This window comes from Tachysurus fulvidraco, chromosome 6, assembly GCF_022655615.1.
Source record: "Tachysurus fulvidraco isolate hzauxx_2018 chromosome 6, HZAU_PFXX_2.0, whole genome shotgun sequence".
NCBI classification, from domain to species: domain Eukaryota; kingdom Metazoa; phylum Chordata; class Actinopteri; order Siluriformes; family Bagridae; genus Tachysurus; species Tachysurus fulvidraco.
This window is the reverse complement of record NC_062523.1, coordinates 27,664,245-27,688,817: the sequence shown is the minus strand read 5'-3', so window position 1 is coordinate 27,688,817 and position 24,573 is coordinate 27,664,245. Positions and strand designations below refer to the sequence as shown.

At 39.8% G+C, this 24,573-nt stretch overlaps 4 protein-coding genes and 1 non-coding gene across 11 annotated transcripts in view; 4 read left to right on the top strand and 1 right to left on the bottom strand.

The window, feature by feature from the left end:
• The window catches only part of cavin2a (caveolae associated protein 2a), a 14,832-nt gene extending 8,342 nt beyond the window's left edge, over positions 1–6,490 (top strand). The window contains exon 2 of the mRNA XM_027152541.2: positions 5,077–6,490. Coding sequence (XP_027008342.1) covers positions 5,077–5,958 — 882 coding nt within the window. The 3' untranslated portion in view covers positions 5,959–6,490. The remainder of the gene's footprint in view (positions 1–5,076) is intronic.
• A 2,955-nt stretch (positions 6,491–9,445) lies between these two features.
• Positions 9,446–9,527, top strand: trnas-cga. Its single transcript has one exon. It is a non-coding gene; the product is annotated as a tRNA-Ser (tRNA).
• A 173-nt stretch (positions 9,528–9,700) lies between these two features.
• On the top strand, positions 9,701–13,478 carry nabp1a (nucleic acid binding protein 1a). 3 transcript variants are annotated; one of them, XM_027152399.2, is made up of 7 exons: positions 9,720–9,825; positions 10,872–10,967; positions 11,118–11,256; positions 12,043–12,114; positions 12,244–12,328; positions 12,588–12,645; positions 12,783–13,478. In XM_027152399.2, the coding sequence occupies exons 1-7, from the start codon at positions 9,813–9,815 to the stop codon at positions 12,971–12,973; spliced, it is 654 nt and encodes a 217-aa protein (XP_027008200.1). In that variant the 5' UTR covers positions 9,720–9,812; the 3' UTR covers positions 12,974–13,478. The 3 variants fall into 3 exon arrangements, with proteins under 3 accessions (XP_027008202.1, XP_027008200.1, XP_027008201.1); XM_027152400.2 differs by lacking the exon at positions 9,720–9,825 and adding an exon at positions 10,047–10,548; XM_027152401.2 differs by lacking the exon at positions 10,872–10,967 and having other exon boundaries at positions 9,701–9,825.
• A 529-nt stretch (positions 13,479–14,007) lies between these two features.
• ftcdnl1 (formiminotransferase cyclodeaminase N-terminal like 1) lies at positions 14,008–21,297 on the bottom strand. 5 transcript variants are annotated; one of them, XM_027152397.2, is made up of 6 exons: positions 21,276–21,297; positions 17,429–17,542; positions 16,707–16,802; positions 16,329–16,484; positions 16,054–16,242; positions 14,008–15,512 (listed from the first exon to the last, which is right to left on the bottom strand). In XM_027152397.2, exons 2-6 carry the CDS (start codon positions 17,538–17,540, stop codon positions 15,088–15,090), a joined length of 978 nt encoding a protein of 325 aa, XP_027008198.2. In that variant the 5' UTR covers positions 17,541–17,542; positions 21,276–21,297; the 3' UTR covers positions 14,008–15,087. The 5 variants fall into 5 exon arrangements, with proteins under 5 accessions (XP_027008198.2, XP_027008196.2, XP_027008197.2 ...); XM_027152395.2 differs by lacking the exon at positions 21,276–21,297 and adding an exon at positions 21,165–21,198; XM_027152396.2 differs by lacking the exon at positions 21,276–21,297 and adding an exon at positions 18,602–18,739.
• On the top strand, positions 18,796–23,919 carry c6h2orf69 (chromosome 6 C2orf69 homolog). Its single transcript, XM_027152398.2, has 3 exons — positions 18,796–18,945; positions 19,044–19,273; positions 22,213–23,919. The coding sequence occupies exons 1-3, from the start codon at positions 18,936–18,938 to the stop codon at positions 22,927–22,929; spliced, it is 957 nt and encodes a 318-aa protein (XP_027008199.1). The 5' UTR covers positions 18,796–18,935; the 3' UTR covers positions 22,930–23,919.
• The last annotated feature ends 654 nt before the right edge of the window (positions 23,920–24,573 follow it).

The window sequence follows — 24,573 nt, the reverse complement described above, 5'->3', positions numbered from 1 at the left end:
TGACATGCTTGAGTACAGAGACGAAGCACTGGAAAATATTCTCATCCATTTAAGTGTGATATTGCATTGTTTATGTTACGGTACAAATCTGCTCTCCGCATATAAAGATAAATCTGAGGCTAACTGCTTGTTGCTTCGAGGATAAAGTAAATACATCTGGTTTTTACAGGCTTAAAAACTGTCACAGGTGAAGTCTGTGTCATTGGTTTGTCCATATTCCAGAGTGAAATGCAGTTACTGCACAAACCTTTCCCTTTATCTGGTCCGTCCTGTCGAACCACATTTAATGACATTTTCCTATATTGTTTTTTCTTGCATTGCTCTCCTCTGCTTCATTCCTGTTTTTTTTTTTCTTGCACTACCATTGTTTTGCCCCTCAACACAAACAAACACCCTTCTTCCACCCATGATGTTTCCGCTCGAGTACGTCTGAGGCCTCTGCTGGCGTGCATTCTGTATCTGGGCTCTGGTTACATGCTGAAGCAGAGGTACGAGCATGTGACACAGTGTTGTCAAAGACATACACTCTTTGTCTCGCCCCCACCTACTGCCCACCCCTTTTCCATCTCACAGTCCTGTAGCGTACTTGCTTAAATGTCAGGAGCTAAATGTCAAATGCCTGAATTTATCAAACTAAGAAATAGTTCATGAAAAGAAGCTGGGCTCTCAGGTATATGTGCTTTATATGCATTGTATTTTATCGTTGTATTTAAAAGTACGTACTTTTAAAATACAAATAATCTTCTGCCTCTACTTTATCTGCTTGAGTGCAATTGACTAAGCAAATTCAGCGCATTATGTTGTTCTGTATTTTTAATCTTTTTTCATTTTAATCTTCAGCTTTTTTACATGTTCCACTGCTGCAAGGAGAATTTAAAAGTTTGAAAGATCATGTTGTATATCCCTCCATCCTTCCTTCCAATTTCTGTAGCACTTAACCTACACAGGGGTGCAGGGAGCATGGAGTCTGCTCAGGACACAAGTTGGTGGGAAACCTTGGATGGGGTCCCAATGGATCAGAGAGCACCATCTCACACACACTTTTTATAGATGCCAACCAGACTACATGCATGTTGTTGGACTGGGGAGGAAACGGGATAACCCAAAAGAAACCCCTGAAGCACAGAGAGAACATGCAAACTAGACACACAGCCTGGAGATGGAAATCAAACCCTCAACCCTTAAGATGCAAGTCAGACGGGTTAACTGTGTATGCCTCTGGGCCTGCTGCATGCCAAACGTACTGCATGGAGTATATAATTAATTGTGTCTTGCATCATGAAGCTTTATGGTTTACTGGGGGAAAATATCACGATTATAAATCTACTCAGCAAACAAGACCTTTTGTACAGTCCTAAACAGGGTTGTGTGTCATTGTGTGCACATATCACATATGTGACTTGAGGCGTTCTTGTTGCCTGTTAAAAGCTACAGTAAATACAGTATGTATGTGTAGACCTGTCAGGGAGGATGATGATGATGTTTTGATGTTATTTAGACCAATCAGCAGAGTGCTCCACAAAACCACCTCATTTACATTTTGAAGAAAAAAAAAGGAATGTGGATCCAATCCGAACCTTGTAGAAGACATGTTGATGTTTGGTGGTGACTTCAGTTCGGACTGCAGAGTCATGTGCTGGATAGATTTAAAGGATGTAAGAAAAACAGATGCAAATTGTTGTAGAAGACCTGCAGACCTCAACAGGGAGGTGAATGCTGTGAGGTGGAACTGGACACCGACAGTATTATATTGTTATTGTGCTGAGATTCTTGTACAGAAGTACAGTTACTTTTAAGCTTTCTTTAAACATTTACCAAAATTTTAGATAGATGATCTACAAAAATAATATGGTGCTACCAGAATATATGCATTTAATATACACCAATCAGTCATAGCATTAAAATCACAGAGCCCGCTGAGATCCACTGGGTTCTGACTCCTTTCTATCAGAGATTTCTAACATTCACTTTTCAGCAGTTTGTGCTTCAGTGGGTTCTTTTGTGGGTTCGGGCCAGACGGGCTAGCCTTCGCTTCTCACGCTCTTCAATGAGACCCATTATCCTGTTTTAGTGGGTACTAACCACTGCATGCCAGGAACATACTAAAGTTTTAGAGATGCTTTTTGTTTTAGAGTTTTAGAGAGTCTTTTGTTACTAAACATCACAATTTGTTCTTGTCAAAGTCATTCAAATGCTTACACTTTACACATTTTTCCTGCTTGCAACACATCAACTTCAAGAACTTCAAGACTGTTCGCATGCTTCGTAATACTGTATAACACATCCCTTAACAGGTGCCAGTGTAATGAGATCTGAAGTGTTGTTCATTTCACCACCCACCAGCTTTATTGTTATGGCTGATCGGTGTATACTTTTAAATTCACGACTCCCAAAGAGACGTCCTGGGACACCTACGTGTCTCATATACAGAGGGTTCCGTTCCCAACTCTGTCAAAGCTTTTATGAGTTTTATTATAGCTGGCTTGACTGGTTATTTGAACTGAATGGAGTTTATTTAAATAACATTAACTTGAACCTATGGCTTAAACGTTCAAGCTTGATTGCTTTTTATTTTAATAATGGGATTACATTCATAAAATAAATCAGCAGTGATGGAGGTCCAAGAGTTCTTTTTTTTTTTTTACAGTTAAAGGAGTCCCTGAAGGCCCAGGCTTAAGTAACGGCATTCAAGGGATGACTGGAAGCGTTTGCAAAAGAATGGTGTCTGGCTCAGTTGTGTGAAACCTACACCAGTTCTGCACTGAAATATCTGATATGTTGTGTTTAAAGACTTGGTGTGATTTTCTAAATGGTGCCTCGACTTTGCAGCTCATTTCCAACGAGTCCTAGTTGTGTGTCCTAGCATGCTCATATATCAGCGACGTAGTAACTCATTGTACCCTCTCGCTCTCGGGCTGACTTGAAACAGTGTTTTATTCGGAGCCAGACTTGCATTGTGTGAAATGTGACACTTAATGCTTGCCTCCTCCTCCCCTCTTGTTTTCTTTGTCTCTTAATAAAACGTACCTCTTAGTTCCTTATTCACCTCCGGATGAGTGTGAACTTTCGTGCAAAGCAAAGACATGTTGTTCTTCAGCAGGTAGAAAATTTTAAATGTTTGTAATTTACCCCATTGTGCGTTTTTTTTTTTTTTTTTTTTTGATTAGTTTGTTTGTTTTTCAGTTTAGTTGGAAAACAGTTGAGATACACCAGTTCTCAGCTCGGGTTTTGGTTTCATCTTATTTATGAGTCAGATGAGTACCTCTCTGTCTCAGCGGACTAAAGCCAGCGGCAGTGGAGAAAAACTGGTTTACCCAGAATGCATGCTGGTTTAGACTGGAATTGGGCCTTTGGGGGATTCATTACACAAAAGTCTTGTGGTGCAACAGGAGAATTCGAAAAGCTTTTAAACTATCTAGTGCTTTAGTCTTCCTCTGAACCCCAAAAATTTGCAATTTGTAAAGCCAGCTTTGTCACAAATGGCCAAGAAAGAATGCGAATGGTTTAAAGGATTTAAATCATCCACAACCTGACAAGAATTCTTCAGAGTTCACAGCAGTGCCATAATAAACTCAGAGCTTGGAGCTGAAGGGGTGTGTAAAGTTCCTCCACGATGTTTTAATTCTTGTTTTTGGCCATGAATCTGCGTGATGGCAGAAAAACAAAATAAAGAAGAGGATCATCTCTTTCTTCATTTAAATTTGAATAGCAACATTAAAGCTGTAACAGATCATTGTTTTAGATTCAAATATCACATCCTTTAGCCTGGATTATTTGCACAGGTGTACTTGTGCTGCTTATTGATTTATCATGCCTCATACATAATAAAATAAAATAAACAGTAACCCTTCAATTAGGTCATGGCTGGATAAAACTCTTGTTTTGTTGAAACTCTAAAATTCTTTGTTCTTGGAAGTAAAGACCTAAAGCATCCTGCAAGCTGGCAAAGATCACACTCTTAGAAATGTTCAACACTTTAGTTCTTTAGTTTTGCTTTTGCAGAAAACCTAAAGGTTCTTTGAAGACCTTTGGATCATCCAGTGGAAGCTTTGTAGAACAATAAACAATTTTTTTTTTACCTCAGTTTGTAATCAGGGAATAAACACCCGTGCACTCTGAGCAGAATTTCAAGGGTGCTTAATATTATACATGCAACACATTTGAATGCACTTAAAAATGTCAGGCATAGTATTGGAACGTTGGGCAAGATCTCAAAGCTTTGCACATGTATGTACACGTTTGCGCGTGTGTGTGGTGAGGAAGGTTGATTTAGTGAGCAGGTGGGATTAGTGCAATTTCGCTCCACCCTTCCCACAGGGCTAACCCTCGTCCTGTTTAAGTAGCTATCTCTCATGGAATCCTACACAATTTCTGGGGTTGAGGGATACCAGGTTATGTGTGCGTATGTATACGAGTGAGAAAGAAAGCTTCCAACGCAAATAGACTTAATAAGGCAGGAAAAATGGTCCGCATATCAAGCCTTGTGGTACACACACAAAAGACTTAAAATATTTGGTGTCAGGTTGCAGGTGTGATTTCCCATGGTCTGGCACACTGCATGCCGTAGCAGAACCCCGTTATATCACAAGATCTTGCCTGTACTGCATTTGCATTTGATCATGGTATTCACACAAAAAAAATGAGATACACGTTTCACGACATCAAGTACTGACATGACTTTATGCTGCTTCTGTTTTTTTGTTTTCTTTTTTGGTTCTACATTTGCTTCCTTTCAGGTTAACGCCCACAAAGATATTATATAACCATAAAACATGCCATAACAACCCACATTCAAGCAACTTGTGAACGAACGTGTTTATTTGTGTGTGCCCAGAGTGTTCATTCTGGGTCAATTTCTACTCTGCCAATCATCTGGATATTAAGGACCAGATGAATCTGATACAGGTTGAAAAAAATGAAACACCAAAATACACCATAAAATGACCTGCAGTGGAACTTTTTCTGAACGATTTTATAAAAACCTTGTTGATGACCCCCTAGTATGAACTTCCTTAACAGTTTACCTCATGCATATCTAATGTACTATTCCCATCTATCTTTCTCTCTTCCTTGCAGGAGGACAATGAGATCCCCACCTCCGTGTTAACTAAGGGATCCATGGCAGACATTGTTCAAGATGATACTGTTGCCTCTGCTCGTGCTTCAGTGATCGATCCCAATTACTCCCATGAGGAAGGATTGCAGACCATCAGCCTTTCCTCTGATGAAGAAGAGGGAGCTGCGAGCCCCCCACTGGAGGGGGGTACACTACCCAGAGAGGTGCATGAGGATGAGTTCCCAGGAGCGGGAAGCGATCGTCTGGAATGGTCTCGCACTGACAAGTTCAAGCGATCCAGTTTGAAGAAGGTGGACAGCCTAAAGAAGGCCTTTTCACGCAGCTCCATTGAGAAGAAATTCAACAAGATTGTGCCCCCGGAGCGGCGTGAAAAGATCATGAAGAGCCTCTCTCCTGGCCATCCCAGAAGCCCAACCAGCAAGAGTTCATCGTTCCACGTCACTCCTATGACTTTCAACGTCAAGAAGTTGCGAGATGGAGAAGTTGAAACCACTCAGGCTGGAGGTGAAAATGCTACGGTGGAGGTGCCACCAATGGGAGGGCCGGATGGTCAGCTACCCCTGGCAGAGGTCCATAATGAAGAGGAAACGATTAACGGAAAAGAGCACAGTCCATCCTCCACAGGCAGCGCAGATGGTGTCGCCTCGGTTACAGAAGAAATTGATAACGAGCTTGTTATCAAGAAAGAGCTTGATAACGGTCCCTCAGACAAGGTGGCAGAAGAAGAGGAGATACAAGAGCCCAATGAAGCAAATATTGGGGCTGAGGAGAATACTCATGAGAATGGTGATCATCATGTTGGAGATGAAGAGGAGGGCAAGACCCTGTCTGCACCTGAATCTCCTCCGTCAGCTGCAGTAGCTATCCAGCAAGCCTCTTAGATTTACTAGCATTCCATCGATAGTGGAGATCTTGGCGCGGGAGTAAACCATCTGTTCAGAGTCAGCTGTGTTATGTAAGCATGCTTGTGTTATCAGAATGCTTGTCTGATACAAAACAGGGCAAATGTTAAAAAAAAAAAAAAAAAAAAAGACCCGTCTCCCCCTCCCCTCAAACTGGGCTTTACATGGTGATGGGTGTCAAACTGTCTTACCACCTGTGATATTTTAAAGCTGTTCTAGCTTTTCTATATCTCTGCTTGTATATAGTCTTAAACCTATGTTGCATGCAATCCTTTATTTCACCTATTATTCTTCCCAGTATACTGTACTACAATAGATAATCAAATCAAGTGTGATTCACCGAGTTACTTAGATTTAAAGAAATATAGTTTAAGAAATGCCCTTTTTTTAAAAAAAAAAGCTGAGAATTGTCTGACGTCCCTGAACATTGTTTACTGCTTTCAAAGCAAAATAAAGTTTCAGCATAAGTGATAACAATAAAAATGAATTTTAATAAAGTGTTTATCTAAAATTGTGGAGTAAGTGGCATGTTTGTTTACCAAAAATGACTAAATACACATTTCAGATTTGAAAATCGACACAAACGAATTATGTGGTTGTGTCAATTAGAAGATATTTTCAATAAAAAAAAGTGAGCTATGCAAATTGTTTTGAAATACTGAAACATATTGAACTGAACTCCAGCGTGTGTCTTATGAAATAGCAAGGTAGTTCATTTGAGTGTGTTTGGTTATTTCAGACATTAATACATCTAGGCTTGTAAAGTCACAGTAAGGACATAGACACAGGTCTACCTTAATAGACACATGGTGGATAAACTTTTACATTTTTTAATAATACGTGTGGTTGATTATTTAAAAAAATATCCTTTCTTTATTTAATAGAGGCTGTGGTGGCTTAAGAGGTTAAGGCTCTGGGTTATTATTCAGAGCATCAGGGTTCAAGCCTCAGCACTGGCAATCTGCTACCGTTGGGCCCTTGAGCAAGGCCCTTAACCTGCTCTGCTCCAAGGGGGCTTTATCATGGCTGACCCTGTGCTCTGACCCCAAACTCCAAAGTTTTACTGTGCTGTAATATATATAGCAAAATAAAGGCTGATTATTATTATTATTATTATTATTATTATTATTATTATTATTATTATTATTATTATTATTACTGATTATCATTAAAAACAATACTGACAGAAGCAGAGTCTGTTTGAGAGCATGATTAGGTCTGGTGTGTGTGCGTTCGTGTGTGTGTGTGTGTGTGCGTTCGTGTGTGTGTGTGTGTGTGTGTGTGTGTGTGTGTGTGTGTGTGTGTGTGTGTGTGTGTGTGTGTGCGCTCAGGTGAGTGTAAATACGCTATGAAAGTCACTAATATTATCTTTTATCTGAGTAACAAACACCAGTCAGTTTTTAAGTCTGTGACTCTGTTACTCCTTCATCCATACTGTATATCTTTATCTTGGTGGAAGCTCATATAGGCTCATGATCATACACACATTCTCACGCTAACATTAGCTTTGTAAATTTAAACCATGACAAAAATGTGAGGGAAAAAAAAAACATGTTCTGATGTACGTACAGAAAAGAACGATGCTAACCCTTGCAAACCAGGGATGTTCCATTACGGACCCGGGCGCACACACGAAAAAAACAAAACACATTCCTGACTGTGATAGATTGCTCGCTCCTCTACAGTGTACTTTCCATGGCGTGAAGATGTGAGAGGTGGGCTCTGTCTATCCAAAGCGATTGATGGCATATTTTCCACACAGAGGCCGGGGTATGCAGGACCCTCATGCTCCACAGGTGTTCTGCCTCTAAGCTCTCTCAGCTGTTTGGCTGCGCTCAGATTCATCACTGTTCACATCAGTAACAGAAGATTTGGGTCAATGCACTAAATTATATACAGTAGAACGACATGTTTATAGATGATGAATTTAGAAATAAATGCAGCTCTGTAGTAAAAACGCATGAACTAGATAGATAGATAGATAGATAGATAGATAGATAGATAGATAGATAGATAGATAGATAGATAGATAGATAGATAGATAGATAGATAGATAGATCTTGTGAGTTTTGTTGTGAGTGAATGCTAGCAAACAGATTAGCATATGTTATTAATTAACTGTGTTATACATATTTATTAGCATGGTTTAATATACACAAAAAAAATAAAAACAAAATATATATATTTTACATTTTCTTCTATTCATTTAACAATTATTTTTGCTTCTTTATAGAAAATATATATCAAGAAAAGTTACAATTTTAAAGTGTTAAAATATGTTAAGAAATATGTTAAATAATCGTAGACTCTGTGTCTTGTAATATTTTAAAAGGAAATTCTCGATCATTGCTACCTGGTCTTGGCGAGGACTACTATAAAATGTGTCTTGTAATGTGAATTAAAAAAAATGTAGAATGTGTTTATAATGTGACTACATGTAAATAAAATTCGAGTGTGAGAATTCTGCATGAAGTTTGACCAATCTTGTAGAAATGTTCCTGATAACCTGCATTTCTCTGGATTTCAACATCACTTGAATAATGAGACTCAGGAAAAATGAAGGCTTGTCCAAGCTGTCATACATCATCATGCAAATTATTTATAATGATCCTTCTTCATAATGAAGTTAGCATCTCCCAATGAAAATTATTGGGTGTTTAACAATAGTATAAATAAATAGACATGACAGGAGTTATTGCCTGGATCAAGATGTCATGAGTCATGCTGTTTACTATGCCTTATTTATGGGCTCCACCTTTTAAAAAAAAAAAAATCGCTATTTATTCTTGTATCTAATCCTGTTCACAAAGCCACACAAAGAACCAAAGAAATTCTTCAAAAATCTTAAAAAAATGTTTTCCAAAGTCACTGCACCAAAATATTTCAAGATTATTCTTTATTATCCCCTTTTATATCAATAAACAAAAAGAAAATAATCATAAAAAGCTATTTAGTTTATGAAAAGGTCCTAAATAATTAAAAATAATTAAAGCTAATTAGCATCATCTATTTTACTGTTAACAATTGGGGGGGGGTGTAGAACCCAGAACTATAGCTGTAATTAACAAACTTAATAATAAAAGTATTTTGAAAGTGATCAAAATTCACATATGCAATTAGCTAGAGGTTAAACCCAACATGTCCACTAGGAGTCACCCTGGATCATATAATTGCTCACTTTAACCTTTATCTTGATCGCCCTCTGCTGGTCACTTTGTATAACGCTGCCAAAACATTACCAAACTGCTTAATTATAAAGTATAATAAAATAATAATAATAAAATATAAATTATAAAAAACGCATAATTATATATAAAAAGTACAGACTAATGTTATTAGTTATGCGTTAATGGTATAAGATAATGTTAGTAGCTTAACTAAACCAGAGTAAACCTGGGTTATAATATGATCTGGTATATGCTAATCTACACTATGAAAGGAACCGCTGGAGGGCGCACTTTTCAGCGTCACGGTGGCCGAGAGGTTAAGGCGTTGGACTCGAAATCCAATGGGGTTTCCCCGCACAGGTTCGAATCCTGTTCGTGACGAAGTTTTTTAGTTTTATTTTTTTTTTTTAACACTATCATGTCATTAAATATTCCTAAAATACAAAATAATTAAATAATACATTTACTCACACTCAAAAACGACATTTTATGGATCATTACTGTAAATAAGTCGATATTTTATTGAAACACAATCGCACTCAAAAATAAAGCCTGCTTCTGATTCTGCTTCTGATTCACACATCTGCGACAGCACGAGGAAACGGGAAGCTCGTGCGAGGGTATTTCCTTAACATGTGGATACAGTGCTTTCTGTGAACTAACCAAATGTCCAGATCAGGTGTGTACACTAACGCATCTAGTTACGTCTTTGAGGTCTAAACGTGAGTTGCTCATATAGTTGTGTTTGTTATGTTTTCTCAAAGGTATCACTGGGTCTAACCCTCAATATATGGATTTGCTTTGACAAACAAAATACGTTGTCGAATCTGATTCTGTACGTCTCCCCTATGTGAAATAATGGTATGAACCGGCTTGTATAAAAGGCGCAGCGCGCACACGTTGGCGTTGTTCTCAGGCTTTTGTTAGGGCGGTATTGTGAGTAGAAATGTTAATGCGAGTCGATACGATTTTTTTTTCTCCTTCTCGCCCCCTTTTTTGGTCGCGTTCACGTTTTAATGTAATCGTATCACTATAAATGTCTCATAACCCATAGATCACGGGTTAAATCAGTGCAAAAGATCCATTGTCGAGTTTATTATGAACGCTCATCATGGCAGAGTTCTCACCAAAGAAAAGTTAGCTAGCTTCGCTTATTTAGGCTTGTTTTTCGCAACAACTTCGGCGTTTTTTAAGCCACGACAGCTGGAATTTGTACAGGATGTTCGTGTAGCTTCTTCACTTCACCTCCCTCAGTGTGTAGATACAGAAATGATTAGCGGAAATAACAACGCTGGCTAAATTTCAGCTGATTTCCAGATAAAAAACAAACAAACACCTGAACGGTTATATAGTTAATCAGCTGTACAGCTCCGTGATAACAAGAACAGCGTTCTAAAGCTCGGTATAAACACTTTTTTGAGCTGATTTGGGCTTAACTTCAGTGACTCCCCATTTCGAGACATTATCCACTATTTCAGGTTTTATTATAAAGCAAATTCTTGTGCAGGTCGGAATAACGAATCCGTTTAAAACCAGTTTTAACCTCGAATCGAGTCGCTGTAACATCTTTTCCCAGCTCCATTATACTGTATACGTGTATTCGGCTAGCTTAGCTTATTAGCTTAGCGTGCTCTGTAACAGTGTAGTGTTAGCATTAGCACCACTAGCTGCTGTTTCTTCTTCTTCACCTCCCTCCTTCTTTTCCTCTTTTTTTTTATTTCCCAGCGATGTCGAATATTAACAACGACGCCGTAAGTTTGATCAAAGACGTCAAACCGGGATCTAAGAACCTGAATATCGTCTTTATAGTTCTGGAGATCGGTAAGTTGTTGTGGTAAGGTTTCCTCCCCTAACGGTTCGGTGTGCTACGTACAGTCTGCTGCGCATGCGTGAAAGCGTCTCTTAAAGTCTGTGCGCGTGGCTTTGGTTGTTCTGTGTTCCGAATGAAAACGAGGTGTGTTTGTTTTCCAGGTCGCGTGACCAAGACAAAGGACGGACACGAAGTGCGCTCGTGTAAAGTGGCTGATAAGAGCGGCAGTATCGCCATCTCCGTCTGGGATGAACTGGGCAGCCTTATCCAGCCTGGAGACATCATCCGCCTTACACGAGGGTAAAAATCATCTAAAGGAGCAAACGGAGACCGTTAAAGACAATTACAAGCAACAACTCTACTCTTCATATAGGGGCACGTGCTCAGACCTCATATGCATCACTTGTAGGAAGTGCATGCTGATATTTATCACCAGTGTATATAGCTTCATGATGAGCATTGAAATTGAAAAAGCTTGTGAACTGTAATCAGTGATGAGCTGAAAGCACAAGTCAGGTGTTCTCTGAACTATAACAGTACATCAGGAGGTGTTGCGTTAGAATTCACCTTCTCCAGCTGTTTGGGGGGATTATAATGCATCACAACTTTTTTTTTCCCCCTTTTTCCTTACGTGGCACCTCAAGCTGTCTATTCATGTAAACCATTACCGGTGTTTTTTTTTTTTTACGTTTAACATATTGCACGGCCAAAACAGCCAATGAGACTTAAAACCAAGACGTTATGTATAAAAGAAACACACGGCTGCATAATATGTAAAATACTTCTGCTAGAGAAACTGGCCAGTCAGATTTGGTGGTTTTAAAGTTTCACATCCTGTTTTACATCCTGAAAACATAAGACAGATGCAAGACTCGAACATCCAGGTTTTAATTAATCTGTTATTTATTAGATCATTAGGGATCTTAAAGCGGAGAAATCAGGAAGCCCTGTTTTACAGAGGTGTGGATGTAAAACATTTCCTCATCTGTGAGGCTTGAATCTTCTGACAGTACATTTGTGCAGGAGCCACTAATGAATACACGTGTTGGTTATCTACAGTATTTAGTTTTACCCTTTGTTTTGTAGCTATGCGTCAATGTGGAAGGGGTGTCTTACCTTGTACACAGGCAGAGGTGGAGATCTGCAGAAAATTGGAGAGTGAGTAGCAAGACTGGTTCTAAACCCAATCTATGATCATCTGAACAGCTGGTGTTCAGTGTGGGGATTTATTCACCATTTAACGTTTGTGCTGTGTGTTGATGTACAATATTTTTAAAAACAACATAGGTTCTGCATGGTGTACTCGGAAGTACCGAACTTCAGCGAGCCAAATCCTGACCTGCTAGCCCAAGCCAACCAGCAGAACAAAACGGTAAGACTGAAACCACATCAAGGAGGTTCTTTTGAAAGCTTGATAAGTAGTCTAACAAAAACTGAAATTTATTGGATTTTTTCAAGCGTATACTGAAGTGAAGGAGAACCAACAACTGATTTCACAGATCAGACCTGATCTTTTGCTGAAGTCCTTTGAACTCTTCCCCTGAACTGGGACGGAAATCTTTTTTTTTTTTTTTTAAACTTTTTTTGGGTTCAGATATTCAAAGTGGCTTTTCATCTTTCCGTCTAAATAGGGTAAAGACCAGCGTGGAAACTCCCCACCTTATCAAAACACACTTCCTGTCCAAGCAGGTATGAAAACCAGTCAGTTGTGATATGATGGAGACAGTATGGTGTGCACAGCTGTTCAGCAGCAGACTAATACTGTGCTCCAAGAGGTTCTTACAATTTTCTGAGTTCAGATTCATTTGAATGTTTTTGAATGGCAGGAAACGGCACCATGCAGACGTATCCCAATAATGGCACCAATCCACCAGCCAACTTCGCAGCTCCCGGTAGAGCGAACGGCCGCGTTCCTGGAAACGGCCCACCGCTGGTCACTGTAGGACAACCTGCACCTCCTAAACCGTCAGTCACCATCAGCAACGGCAGGGACCCTCGACGTGCTTCTAAGAGATGAAATGCACTCTCGGCTTGAATCTGTTTAAAACATTATTTTCCCTTAAATAACTGCCAATTAAGAGACGTCAGAGTCTAATATTACAGTGCAATCAGCTGTGTATTGACTTTGTCCTCTTTTATCTAGGACTGTTAGTTTCTGGAGAACAGTTGATAATATTTAAGATCTCCACCTCCTTCTCGTCGTCTTTAGTGCCGATCTCAACATGTGCCCTCCTTATGTGGTGTTTCAACCATCCACACTTACTTGAACACTCGATGCACTTTCTTCACTTTAGTTTCTAGTGAATTGCTGTCAATGGAATTCAGGAGAGGTTTAACTGCTGTTAACGTGCAGGCGGAAGCCACTGGCTGCCTTTTTCTTTGTATGGAGAGGAGCAGGGACACCCTTCAGCCAAAAATCCTACCAAAAGTGACTGTGCAAGAAGTGATGGTTTGATTCTGACTCTTAGGTTTATTTAAGTAGAAATAAAACTAGAAATGAATAAATGTGGTTCTTTTCTTTGGTTTGGTTTTGTATTATATTTCTGTTGGCTTGGGGGACTGACTACATCATGGGATAAATTAAACTGCCCAGTTGGCACATTCAGTCCACAAAACAGCCCTCTATCACAATTTCCAATGATACCTTATCAACCCCATCTTTATTATTATGACTCATGCCCATGCACACATGTCCTCCAGTGTAAATCAGTATGAATCTCTTCCTATCCTCAAGCATATTATTAAAATGCCCAAGAAACAATGTATGTACAGGTGTGCACACAACACACACTGCTTTGCTGCAGAAATAAAGCATGCATGTGTTTGGGGGTGTTTTACAGCTTACACTGGAACTGCCATTGCCAAAAAAAAAAAACATCTTAATTGATGTCAGCCTCCCACTGCTGTGACCTGGGTTCAAATCCCAGGCAGTGATGCAACCAGTTACTGACGGGGTAACTCCGGGCCATGCCCAAGCCTGGATACATTGGGAGGGTTACCTGTGCCAAAAATCCCCCTAGGGAGCAAGTGAAGGACCACAAAAGCACAACATAAACATAACTCATTTAATCTGCTGAAGCCCAACACTTTCTGTAAAACGAATAAAATTACAAGTCATTTTTTGAAACTTCTGTATTTCTACACTTTGTGTCCTCCAAACAGCATTTAACACAAATACACAAGCTTTCTATATATATTTTGCAAAGAAACTGCATAAATAAAGTACAAGTAAGATTTTTTTAGGGAAATGAGGCTGGGTGCACACTTTTGCAAATAACTTTATTAACCTGCAGTTCATAAGATCAGGGACAGAATGCAGAATTTGGATTGTCAGGTTTTTTATTCAAGCACAGCAAGAGATTTACCTTTATAGTATTTTCAGCTGTTTAGCCATTCTTTTTCTATGCACTGTACAACGCTAAATTTCGACACTTGTATCACAAGCAGAGTTACCAAGTTTCCAACATTATTTGCACAGGTTAAATAAACTTTTGACATGTTGCTTACATGTCTTACTCTAAACAATGCCTATTCTATCAATGAGCAAACTGATGAGATGCAGAATGATATCTGAAATTGTTTAAAAATGAACAGACCGGAATGATTTTATTCCCCAGCTGTGAATATTAAGGTAAAATGACTGTGCACCTCGCTACTACACATCACTGATTTTTAAGTTGTGTATAATGTATAATTATTATTTATATTTATATTTATATTTATGGCATTTAGCAGACACCCTTATCCAGAGTGACTTACATTTTATTTCAATTTATACAACTAAGCAATTGAGGGTTAGGGGTCTTGCTCAGGGGCCCAGCAGTGTCAGCTTGGTGGACCTGGGATTCACACTCATGACCTTCTGGTCAGTAGTCCAACACCTTAACCACTAGGATACCACACTATTCCACATCCCACCTATTGTGTAACAGTGAGTGTAAAATATTTTATAAAGATGAGAGCAATATTTAGTTTTGGTATTTGGGAGAGTTTAACTGGTTATTTGGCTGGTTTTGTTACAGAAGTCTGGCAACCCTGATCACAAGTGCACCACAACCGATAACTCAGAGCACCGTTCATTTTCCAGGTAGATGCCTGTCAAGCATCCCAGTTGTAGTAGAAGCTTTAGTACTACATGTGCACTCCGTGGAGCTCCTTCCAGAAGTGTCCGATATCCTGAGACAGCGCTGTTTCCGCCAGTTTCTTACACTCGAGCGGCGTGAACCCGACCAGGGCCGTTCCTTGTGTCCTCACACCCCAACTTCTGGCCAGTTCAGCTACACGTGTGGTGATGAGTGAAGCTGGAGCGTGGCAGTATGTCTGTTCCCCAAATATGAATGCTGGCCATGATTCTCCTCCAGCAGCTGAACTGGGGACACTTTCTACATTGCAGGCAATTTCCACCATCCCTTCATGTGGAAGAGCGATGACCTGCACCCCCGGGATTCCTCCTGGACTAGACTCCCGGATGGCTGCGGCAACGTCCCGCCCTAAAGATACTTCCTGGGTATCGATGGTTACGTTGCAATTCATTACATAATGGCTTGCTCCGATGCCTTCCAGAAGAAAATAAATTTCAGGTTCTCACATTTAGAGGCTTTTCACTTTCATTTGCTGAAATATATTTACATTATTTGTGTTATTTTCGATGCAAACACTTCCATTATTTGTGGAAGATAAAGGTTTGCACAAAAGTATCAAAACTGTGTTGCAATTTACAAACATCGTCATTTTTTAACAGTTTAATTTTCCTTGGCCCGTGTATATAAATATTATTTTTCAAATGATTATTTCCTGATTATATGTACAAGCTGAGCTAAGCTCAATGAAGAACTGTTTGGGTTTTTTTTATGGTTCCACTTTAGAGTTCTAGCTGTTTGTCTTCAGAAAGATGTTTAAATAAATCTGCAGTGAGGTAAAATACTAATAATACATGGATAATCAATCTTAATAGGGTCTTTAATATTTATTTTATTGATATATTTATTAATGTTGCCTTGGAACATCAAAGTCTACAGTCAAGGTCTTCCTGCCTAATAAAAACACAATAAAAACTTGAATCAAATACAAGCAATAAGGATATACTCTGCTTCTCACCTGTTAGTCCGTATCGTCTCCCAGGCGGTGGTCCAATGTCAGACCGGACGGCAGCCATGTTGGGAACCTTCCTGAACCAGCCTAACTCTTTCCTCCTGTGAGCAAGGCCACGATGCAGCGGTCTATCTGCCCAGCCAAAGAAAAACGCGCTGGTGCCTGGCACTTGCTCAATCAGAGCTGTTCCAATAGCTAGACAGGGAAGATGGCACAAGGTTGTGAATGCTTTTCGAGTAATATTCTAGAGCAAATACCTACAAGCTTACTTAATATATTACCTTGAGCCTTTTTTGCACAATCCTCCATGCTCACCTCCTCTCCCAGAGGGTAGAAAGGCACAAGATCCACAGCTCCCATGCAAGGGTGGATTCCTTCATGCACCGACATGTCGATCAGCGAGAACGCTCGCTTGGATGCTGACAGAACCACATCCCCTGTAACACAACAGCCAGCAAAAAAAAAAAAAAAAAAAACACCACCTGTTCACTATAAGGTGCATTTTAAAAACAATTTCCCCAATGTATAGTGTAGAATCCCGCAATGCACTGCAGCAGGTTAGTGTCCGAATTTTTATGTCACATATAGAACAAGAGGGAGTTGTGAATTAATGGACAGAATTGTCCACAATTGATAAATAGACAAGAAGAGGATGTCACCGATTAGCTCAATGTCTGCCACAATGGTGAGAACAGAACGGTTGTAGTCACGATCACTGAAGATGTTCAGGACAGTCGCACCTTTTCGTCTTCCCCCTAAGAGATTCAGTGTAAAAAGGAGGAAATGTAATAATATGCAAGGAATAAAAAATATGGGGGCATTCTGTTCAAGATGAATAATCAAGGACGGATGCTGGGTAATGAACCCTGACAGGAAGCGCCGTACAGTACATGTGATTTGCTTGGAGATATACCACAGGGCTGTTGAGATCTTGATTCTGATTATTTAGAAGGTGTTGACTTTCATTCATTTTCATTAACAGCAGCGCTGTAGTCATTCTGGAAGGAGACACTAAGATTGTCTTTGTGTTGTGATTGTCCTTGCATTGTCTTTGTGATGTCTTCTGACATGTCACAGTCTTCAGGACAGACAACATATGTTTTTGTTCGTTTTAGCCTCGAAAGAAAGAACAAAGACGATTAATTACATAACCTAAGTGATGACAGGAACTTGTCTCATTAAGAAGTTCACACCATTTTGAAATAAACGGTTTGAAGCGTTTATACAATAATTTAAAAGGCTGCAAATTGCTGTGGTATAAGAGGAATAAAAAAATCTGTATACTGTTATGTTATGCCAGATGCAACAGCATTGAGCCTCATCACATCACCCTGTCGTTGATTATTTACATATAAATGCACAGTCATATATAGTGAGTCACCATGCTGGTGGGTGATGGCTGCATGTGCCACCTTCTCCACCACATCTCTGTCCAGAGCCTCAGAGATGTTCAGAAGACACGCAACCAGGCGGCGACCCAGAGCTGAGGTCATGCCTGAAAACATAAGAAACAAAGTGAAAACTTATTATATAAAACACTATGAATCGTGTGCAGTGTTGTATAAAGTATTAGAAAGCAATACTTGAGTAAAAGTACAAGTATCGTACTAGAAAAAGACTTTGGTAGAAGTGAAAGTCACCCTTTAGAATATTACTCAAGTAAAAGTCTTACAGTATCCGATATTTACTGTACTTAAGTATCAAAAGTCATTTTCTGATATTTAATGTACTTAATTATTTGAAGTAAAAGTAAAAGTAAAATTTCAGTGATTTTCGGTAGGCATAAGAGCAGGGGCGGTTCTAGGGTTTCGTCTTTAGGGGGTTTTAGCCCTCAGTGAGAATTTAAAACAAGAAGAGTTTTATATTATATATTATATGACTACATGGTAAGCCAAAAGTTATTGTACTATTAAATGGCAAAAGTGGACACCAAAATCTTATGCATGATGTAATGAATCACATCAGTTCATGTATGTGTGCATTCTCTACAAACAGTGTGTCCAATGAATGCAGTCATTAATAAACAAATATTCACAAGACAAAGACCAAATCAATAAATGTTATTTGTATTTAGTATTGATATTGCATTAATATTTTGTTTTGTAATAAGAATAGTGACATTTCACTGCTTTTGGTTGCCGCCGTTATAGATAAATGCCTCCAGCTCTGACTGCGCGTGCACGCTGCGCGTACCTGAGCTTCTCCGTAGAGCTTGCATGCGGACGTGCGTAATGCAATCTAGGAGCAGTGATTCGCCAAACCTCCCTTATTACAGTCACACACATTTCTTTTGATTTTATTTTGTAGTAGCGAATAACGAAGATGCTTAGTGGAAATATAGCGGAGTAAAAGTATACATTTTATCTAGGAAATGTAGTGGAGAAAAAGTGAAAGTTGACTAATTTAAATAGCAAAGTAAAGTACAGACTGTACTTAAGTCAAAATTTCACGTATCTGTACTTTACTTCTATTACTTCTTTTTACTTCTTCTGTATTACAGTAATGAAGTATTTTTTACTTCGTTACATTACAACACTGATCGTGTGGCACTTACTTGCACTAAGTCCACTACCAAAGTCGACCTTTTAACTCCGCTGATTTACAAATCAATCCGCGGCAAAGCTGCAGTTTAGTATATGCTTTACAGATCAGTGTCTTTCGTGCTTCCGCGAAACGGATCCAAACTTCCGTGTTTTCCTGCCAATCCTGAGTCATTGTTCGCGCATGCGTATATGCGTAGTGTATTAATCTCCCTGCGAGATTATCGGAAATAATTTAATCTAGAGGTTTTTGTTGGTTTGTTTGTTTTTAGCCATGTTGTAGTAATAATAATTATAATATAAAATAATTGAATATAAAGTATCAGCGTCGGCAGATGATCGGTCCTTATGAAGATGTGTATATTTGTTTATTACGTCTAACTCGTGCACCATAATAAACGGACATGTGAGTGTAATATGCGTTAGTAAGGAGCTTTGCACGTGTTTTTGGTGTAGTAGGTTTGGAGGTGCAGGACTGTTGTGTGGCGGTGATGAGCAGCAGTTCAGGAGGTCCGGGTCCGAGTCGGGCGTCGTCTCCTCCCGGCCGCCTGCTGCGACTCTGCGGTGTTCCAGGCTACGAGCAGCACCGCATGAACGACGTCTTACTCCTGCGGCCTGAGCCGAGAGAAACTCAGGCGACTCGAAACGAAAATGCACACGTCGTGTTTTTTCCCGGAGATATACAGGTTAGTCCGAGTTGCACTTACTGAACCACTTACATTCATAGAATGATTCATAGGACAGCATCTCATGTAGGTTCAGAAATGAGATAGGATGACGGTACCGGATGACGTCATAGTATCTCATGTATGTTCAGAAATGAGACAGGAGGACGTCACCGGATGACGTCATAGTATCTCACCTATGTTCAGAAATGAGAGAGGATGACGTCATAGCATCTATCTTATGTTCAGAAATGAGAGAGGAGGACGTCATAGTATCTCATGTATGTTCAGTAGTGAGATGTATTCTTGTTTTGTGGTGCTCCTATTACTCCAAAATATATTTTCAAGAAGATGAAGGGAGTGTGAGTGCGTTTTCATTATTTGTGTGTGTTATTGGTAACATCGGAGTGATTGGTTGATGCCGATTTGTTATGAGCCAAGAATAACTATTAGTGATCGTTGGCAATGATGGTATTCAGTAATTGTAGTTAATCATTTTGACCAGAATCAGCTCCCTACGTTGCTAGGTTACCAGCAACGAGTGCCTTTGTTAATGCAACCAAAATTGCTTCGCAACCTCTGTTTTCTTCCGACAAAGAATAAAAAATATCGAACGTTTAATCGAACGCGTTTTTTATTGATATCGATCGCTTGTCTATCGCAATACATATCGTTTTATCGCCCAGCCCTAATACATATCTGGGGAGAGAACAGTAAACATTTAAATAGTAAAGATTTACATACACATTGAGAAATTACAGATGGAGAATGAGTTACAAAATGAATTACAGAACACAGTGGCGAGAGAACACAGCCCTGAGGAGCTCTAGTGCTGATGGTGTGGGTGTTGGATGTGAGTTTTCCGAGCCTCACTCGCTGCTGCCCGTCTGTCAGGAAGCTGGTGATCCACTGACAGATGGAGGTGGGTACAGAGAGCTGTGTCAGCTTCATGGTGAAGCTGTTTGTGTTATGCACTGAAACAAGGTTTGTCATTGTTGAATGGTAAATAACTTCTGGAGGGAAGATACATGTCCTTGCAGAAACTGTATAATGTCATGTCAATAATGTCAGTGAGCTCAAAAACACTCCAATCTGTGAGGTCGAAGCAGGCTTGTAAGTCCCGCTCTGCTTCATTTGTCCATCTCTTTACAGATCTTACAATAGGCTTAGCATATTTAAGTTTCTGCTTGTAAGCTGGTAAAAGATGAACAAAACCGTGATCAGAAAGTCCAAGAGCTGCACAGGGAACATCATGGTATGGATCCTTTAAAACAGTGTAGCAGTGGTCCAGTATATTCTTGTCCCTGGTGGGGCATGTGATGTGCTGTTTGTATTTAGGCAGCTCACGGGTGAGATTAGCTCTTTTAAAATCACCAAAAATTATAATAAAAGATTACGGATAATGCTGCTCTGTTGTGTGATTCAATTCAATTCGATTTCAATTCAAGTTTATTTGTATAGAGCTTTTTACAATTGACATTGTCTCAAAGCAGCTTTACAGACCATAAACGTAGAACAAAAGGTTATTATAAAGAATAATATAAAGATTAATAGAGTAAAAAATTCTAGATTAATATTAGATACATCGAATAAGCGGTAGAAAATGAGTGAGTGAGAATATTAGATACATTTAAATGTGTTTGTATTTATTTAAGAACAGCAAGGGCAAAACTGTCCCGAGCCATCAGAGAAGCAAAACGCGCACATGCCAAGACACCCGACGCATGTGGGGGGGTGTACACAGGAATGTACACGACAATGAAAACTGTGGTGAATTCCCGTGGTAAATAAAATAGCTTGCATCTAACAGTCACAAACACTACTAATGGTGAACAGTAGCCAGAAACAAGCACAGAGATTTTGCCCCTTTCCGTGTTTATGTAAACACACACGAAACCACCACGAGCCTTACCGTACAGAGCTGCATTCATGTTGGCGTGAAACAAAGTGAGCCCGTTGCTGAACTCTGTTGCTGAGCCACGTCTGTGTGAAAACAAAGATGCAGCAGTTTCTAAACTCTCACCGTGTAGTGCATTCTAGTTGGATGAAGTCCAGTTTACTGTCCAGGGAGCAAACATTTGAAAGTATAATGGACGGGAGAGCCAGCCGGCTAGGGTTTGTTTTTAGCCTAGAACGGACACCCGCCCGCTTATGACGCTTCCGCTTCCTCGAGCAGCACATTCCGCAGGTCTCCGCAGCAAGCTGTGGTTGCGAAGCCTTTCCAGCACGGCATCATGCAAGTTGGTTGTTGCACAATTTCTGTACTGTATTAATTTCACACATGCATTTACATTAATAGTGGTAGTTGAGGGTAGCATAAATGTTTTATAAGTCCTGCTACTATAGACTATTGATGCAAGGCTAGATTAACACACACTGAGAAAATGAAGGATGAAAGAAACATTGTAGGGACAGAAGTTTGTGGACACCTAAACATCACACCCATATGTTTCTTCCACAAATGGTTCTCTTGTAGCTGAATGAACACAAATACCCACAGCCACGCTCAAACATCTAGTGGAAAGGAGAGTGGAGCTTATTGGGTGTGATAGTTTTAAGTGCACAAACCTTTGTTCATATCGTGTGTTACTGTGGAGTTTCCACTGATGGAGTCAGTAAAACAGGTCGAGTTTACTTAACAGTTTACTTCCTTATAAAGTTATAGGTTGCACTCAGTAACTGTATAAATGTAGGTGGAGCTGAGAAACTTGAGAAGTAGTACATTTTGTCCAGCAGAAGTTCGGATTGTACTTTTGCACGCTCTCATTAAAACGTTTATCGTACTTGTGATTTACTCGTTGCACAAAGATTTTTTGTGTCCTTTGAGAAGAATGCAAGGATTTGGGTATTTTTTTTTGAAGCCTGAGTATTTTTAAAAATATACTTACATTTTGTTTCTGAGTGTTTTCCAGTTTTTTATTATGTCAATTAAAAGCCATCACCTCTCTCTCTCCTTCCAGAACTTCCATCAAGAGATGGCTATGCAGCCTGATGCATCTCCATGGGTCTCATTCAGTCTGGAGAGAGTAGCTTTATCACTGGGTGTCCGCTTCCCAGGTCAGCACGTGTGGCTTGTGCGTCCATCACAGCTCCACCTGCACAAGTTCAGCTGCTACACCAACTTTGTTTCCTGCGACATGTTCGGCGCACCTAAACACTCTCCTGACTATGGAGCCGTGCGCCACTTGCGAGCCCTCTTGAGCCATGCTATGGAGCGAGCGGCAATCGCCAAACCTTTGCCACCACTAGGAGGTGCTTCAGTGCCCTGTCCTCTGCCTAAAGGCTTCTCGCTCACTTTAGTTGGCTTCAGTAAAGGCTGTGTGGTGCTGAATCAGATGGTACACGAGCTGGCGTCAGCCCGCACCGACCCAGAGCTGAGGCAGTTTCTGGACAGCATCTCTGACATTTACTGGCTGGACGGCGGACACCCAGGCACCGGGGACACGTGGGTGACAGATAAGTGGGCGTTGACTGAGTTGGCATCTAGTGGAATAGCTTTGCACACTCACGTCACTCCCTATGAAGTTTGCGACCCCGCGAGGGCGTGGGTGGGACGTGAGCACCGGTTCTTCGTAAAGACGCTGGAAGAACTCGGTGCCCGCATCACACAAACCCTCCACTTCGAGGATGAGCCAGCGTGCATCGCTAACCACTTCCGGGTCATCGAGGAGTTCTGAGAGTTACTTGATTACAGCTTCAACTGACTACAAGCTTTTACTCAAGTCTAAAGCTTTTACACAGACTGTATTTCTGCCTCTTTGGTCTGCAGTCACAGTTCCAGTGTCTTACATTTGCTTCTCAAACTAAAACTGACACAAAATATTTTTTGTTCTGCTTCTTAATGATGAGCCATGTCTTAGTATAATTTTAGACATAACGTGTGTTATTCATAATAATGCTCAATGTTTACACTGAGAAACATGGACGCCAGAAAGACCTGGATGGACACCTGGAAGATGAATGTTTCCTCTTTTTAGAAACAATGTCCAAATCGTGTGGCCATGTATTTAATTTTTTTTTTGATGATGTTCTGTCACGTTAGAAAGCAGTTATCACAAAGTGTGTAGCACAAACGGGTGGAGAAATGATACAAGCAAGTAAATGCTTCAATTTCACATGGTTTGCTTTCCTGGAAACCTAATTGGCTAAAAATGGTAGCTAATATAAACAAACGTATCTTATAACGCACATCACGTTTCATCATTAGGCAATGTTTCAGTCAGAACAGACTTTCTATATTAACATGTTTCTAAATAAGGTAACATTTATTTATTTAGAGTAGGAGGAGTTAAAAAAATGGCAACCTCTTCACTTCAAATCACATCACATCACAGTGTGTAATGTTTCTGCATGTACAAAATCAACACATTTCTCCATATCATATCCGACTCAAATACAAATGAAATACTAATAGATCAGACACACGTGTTTGGCCCAGGTTTCTGATCTGTCCACTCCTGTTTAACCTAATGTTTACAATCAACACTGATAATTTTGTGCTTTAGTAGAAAGTATGAAATATTCCAGTTCGCCTGTAATGAACACCTGCTCGGCTATGCACTAGGTTCCTATTGAACTTTTCCGCTCGGCTGCAGCGCACTTATGTCGCCATTCCATGACGTTTGTTCTGTTGTGTTTGTACTTAATAAAGTAATGCTAAGCTACAAGAGTCATGTATGTTCAATAACATGTCCAATAACTGATACACGCCATGATTATGAGGTTATGGGAGAAAAAGAAAAGAAAGATTCCACCAAATACAGCTTTTATATTTGGTCAGAATTGTAAATGTGAATCAGGATGGAAACAGAAAGCTCCAATAACGATCAAACTTGAAACCTAGCATGAGTTTTGCAGTTAAAAGAAAAAATAAATACACACCATCATAAAAAACTGAAAGTTGTATGTGTGGCATGTAGTTCTCCAGGTTTCTAAAATGACACGTGTTGATCCTTGAATACATTTAAATATATTACTCCTTCGCTGCCATCTGTCTTGCTAAAACAAAAACACGCTGCACACATGAAAAGGGATGTGATTAATTTTATTTGAAACCCACAGAATTTCTGTTCAGTCATGGCACTTTAACATCACATCGCGAACCAAAATCTCTCCTGCAGATCCGTTCTCAGCTCCGTCGTCACTGCATAGCTGTGTTAAAAATCTACTGATCCTGAAGACTGATTACACACACCGGCGTCTTTACGAAGCGCTTCCTAAATCTATACTGGTTAAATACAACACAATCTCAATTAGTATTCATATCGCTAGAACTATCTGTGACGTAAGATGTACATTTCTAAAAAAAAGAATATATTAAT

What these genes read in the sequence shown, in the direction of transcription:
- nabp1a (XM_027152399.2), top strand. An exon ending in CCAACCAGCAGAACAAAACG is followed by an intron (nt 12,329 to 12,587) that starts GTAAGACTGAAA and finishes CCGTCTAAATAG; the next exon opens with GGTAAAGACCAGCGTGGAAA. An exon ending in CACACTTCCTGTCCAAGCAG is followed by an intron (nt 12,646 to 12,782) that starts GTATGAAAACCA and finishes TTTGAATGGCAG; the next exon opens with GAAACGGCACCATGCAGACG.
- ftcdnl1 (XM_027152394.2), bottom strand. Translation starts at nt 17,143, where the DNA reads ATGTTGTCTGTCCTGAAGACTGTGACATGTCAGAAGACATCACAAAGA. An exon ending in CCAAGCAAATCACATGTACT is followed by an intron (nt 16,803 to 16,932) that starts GTACGGCGCTTC and finishes TGAATCTCTTAG; the next exon opens with GGGGAAGACGAAAAGGTGCG. An exon ending in TTGTGCAAAAAAGGCTCAAG is followed by an intron (nt 16,243 to 16,328) that starts GTAATATATTAA and finishes TTCCCTGTCTAG; the next exon opens with CTATTGGAACAGCTCTGATT.
- c6h2orf69 (XM_027152398.2), top strand. An exon ending in TTTTTCCCGGAGATATACAG is followed by an intron (nt 19,274 to 22,212) that starts GTTAGTCCGAGT and finishes CTCTCCTTCCAG; the next exon opens with AACTTCCATCAAGAGATGGC.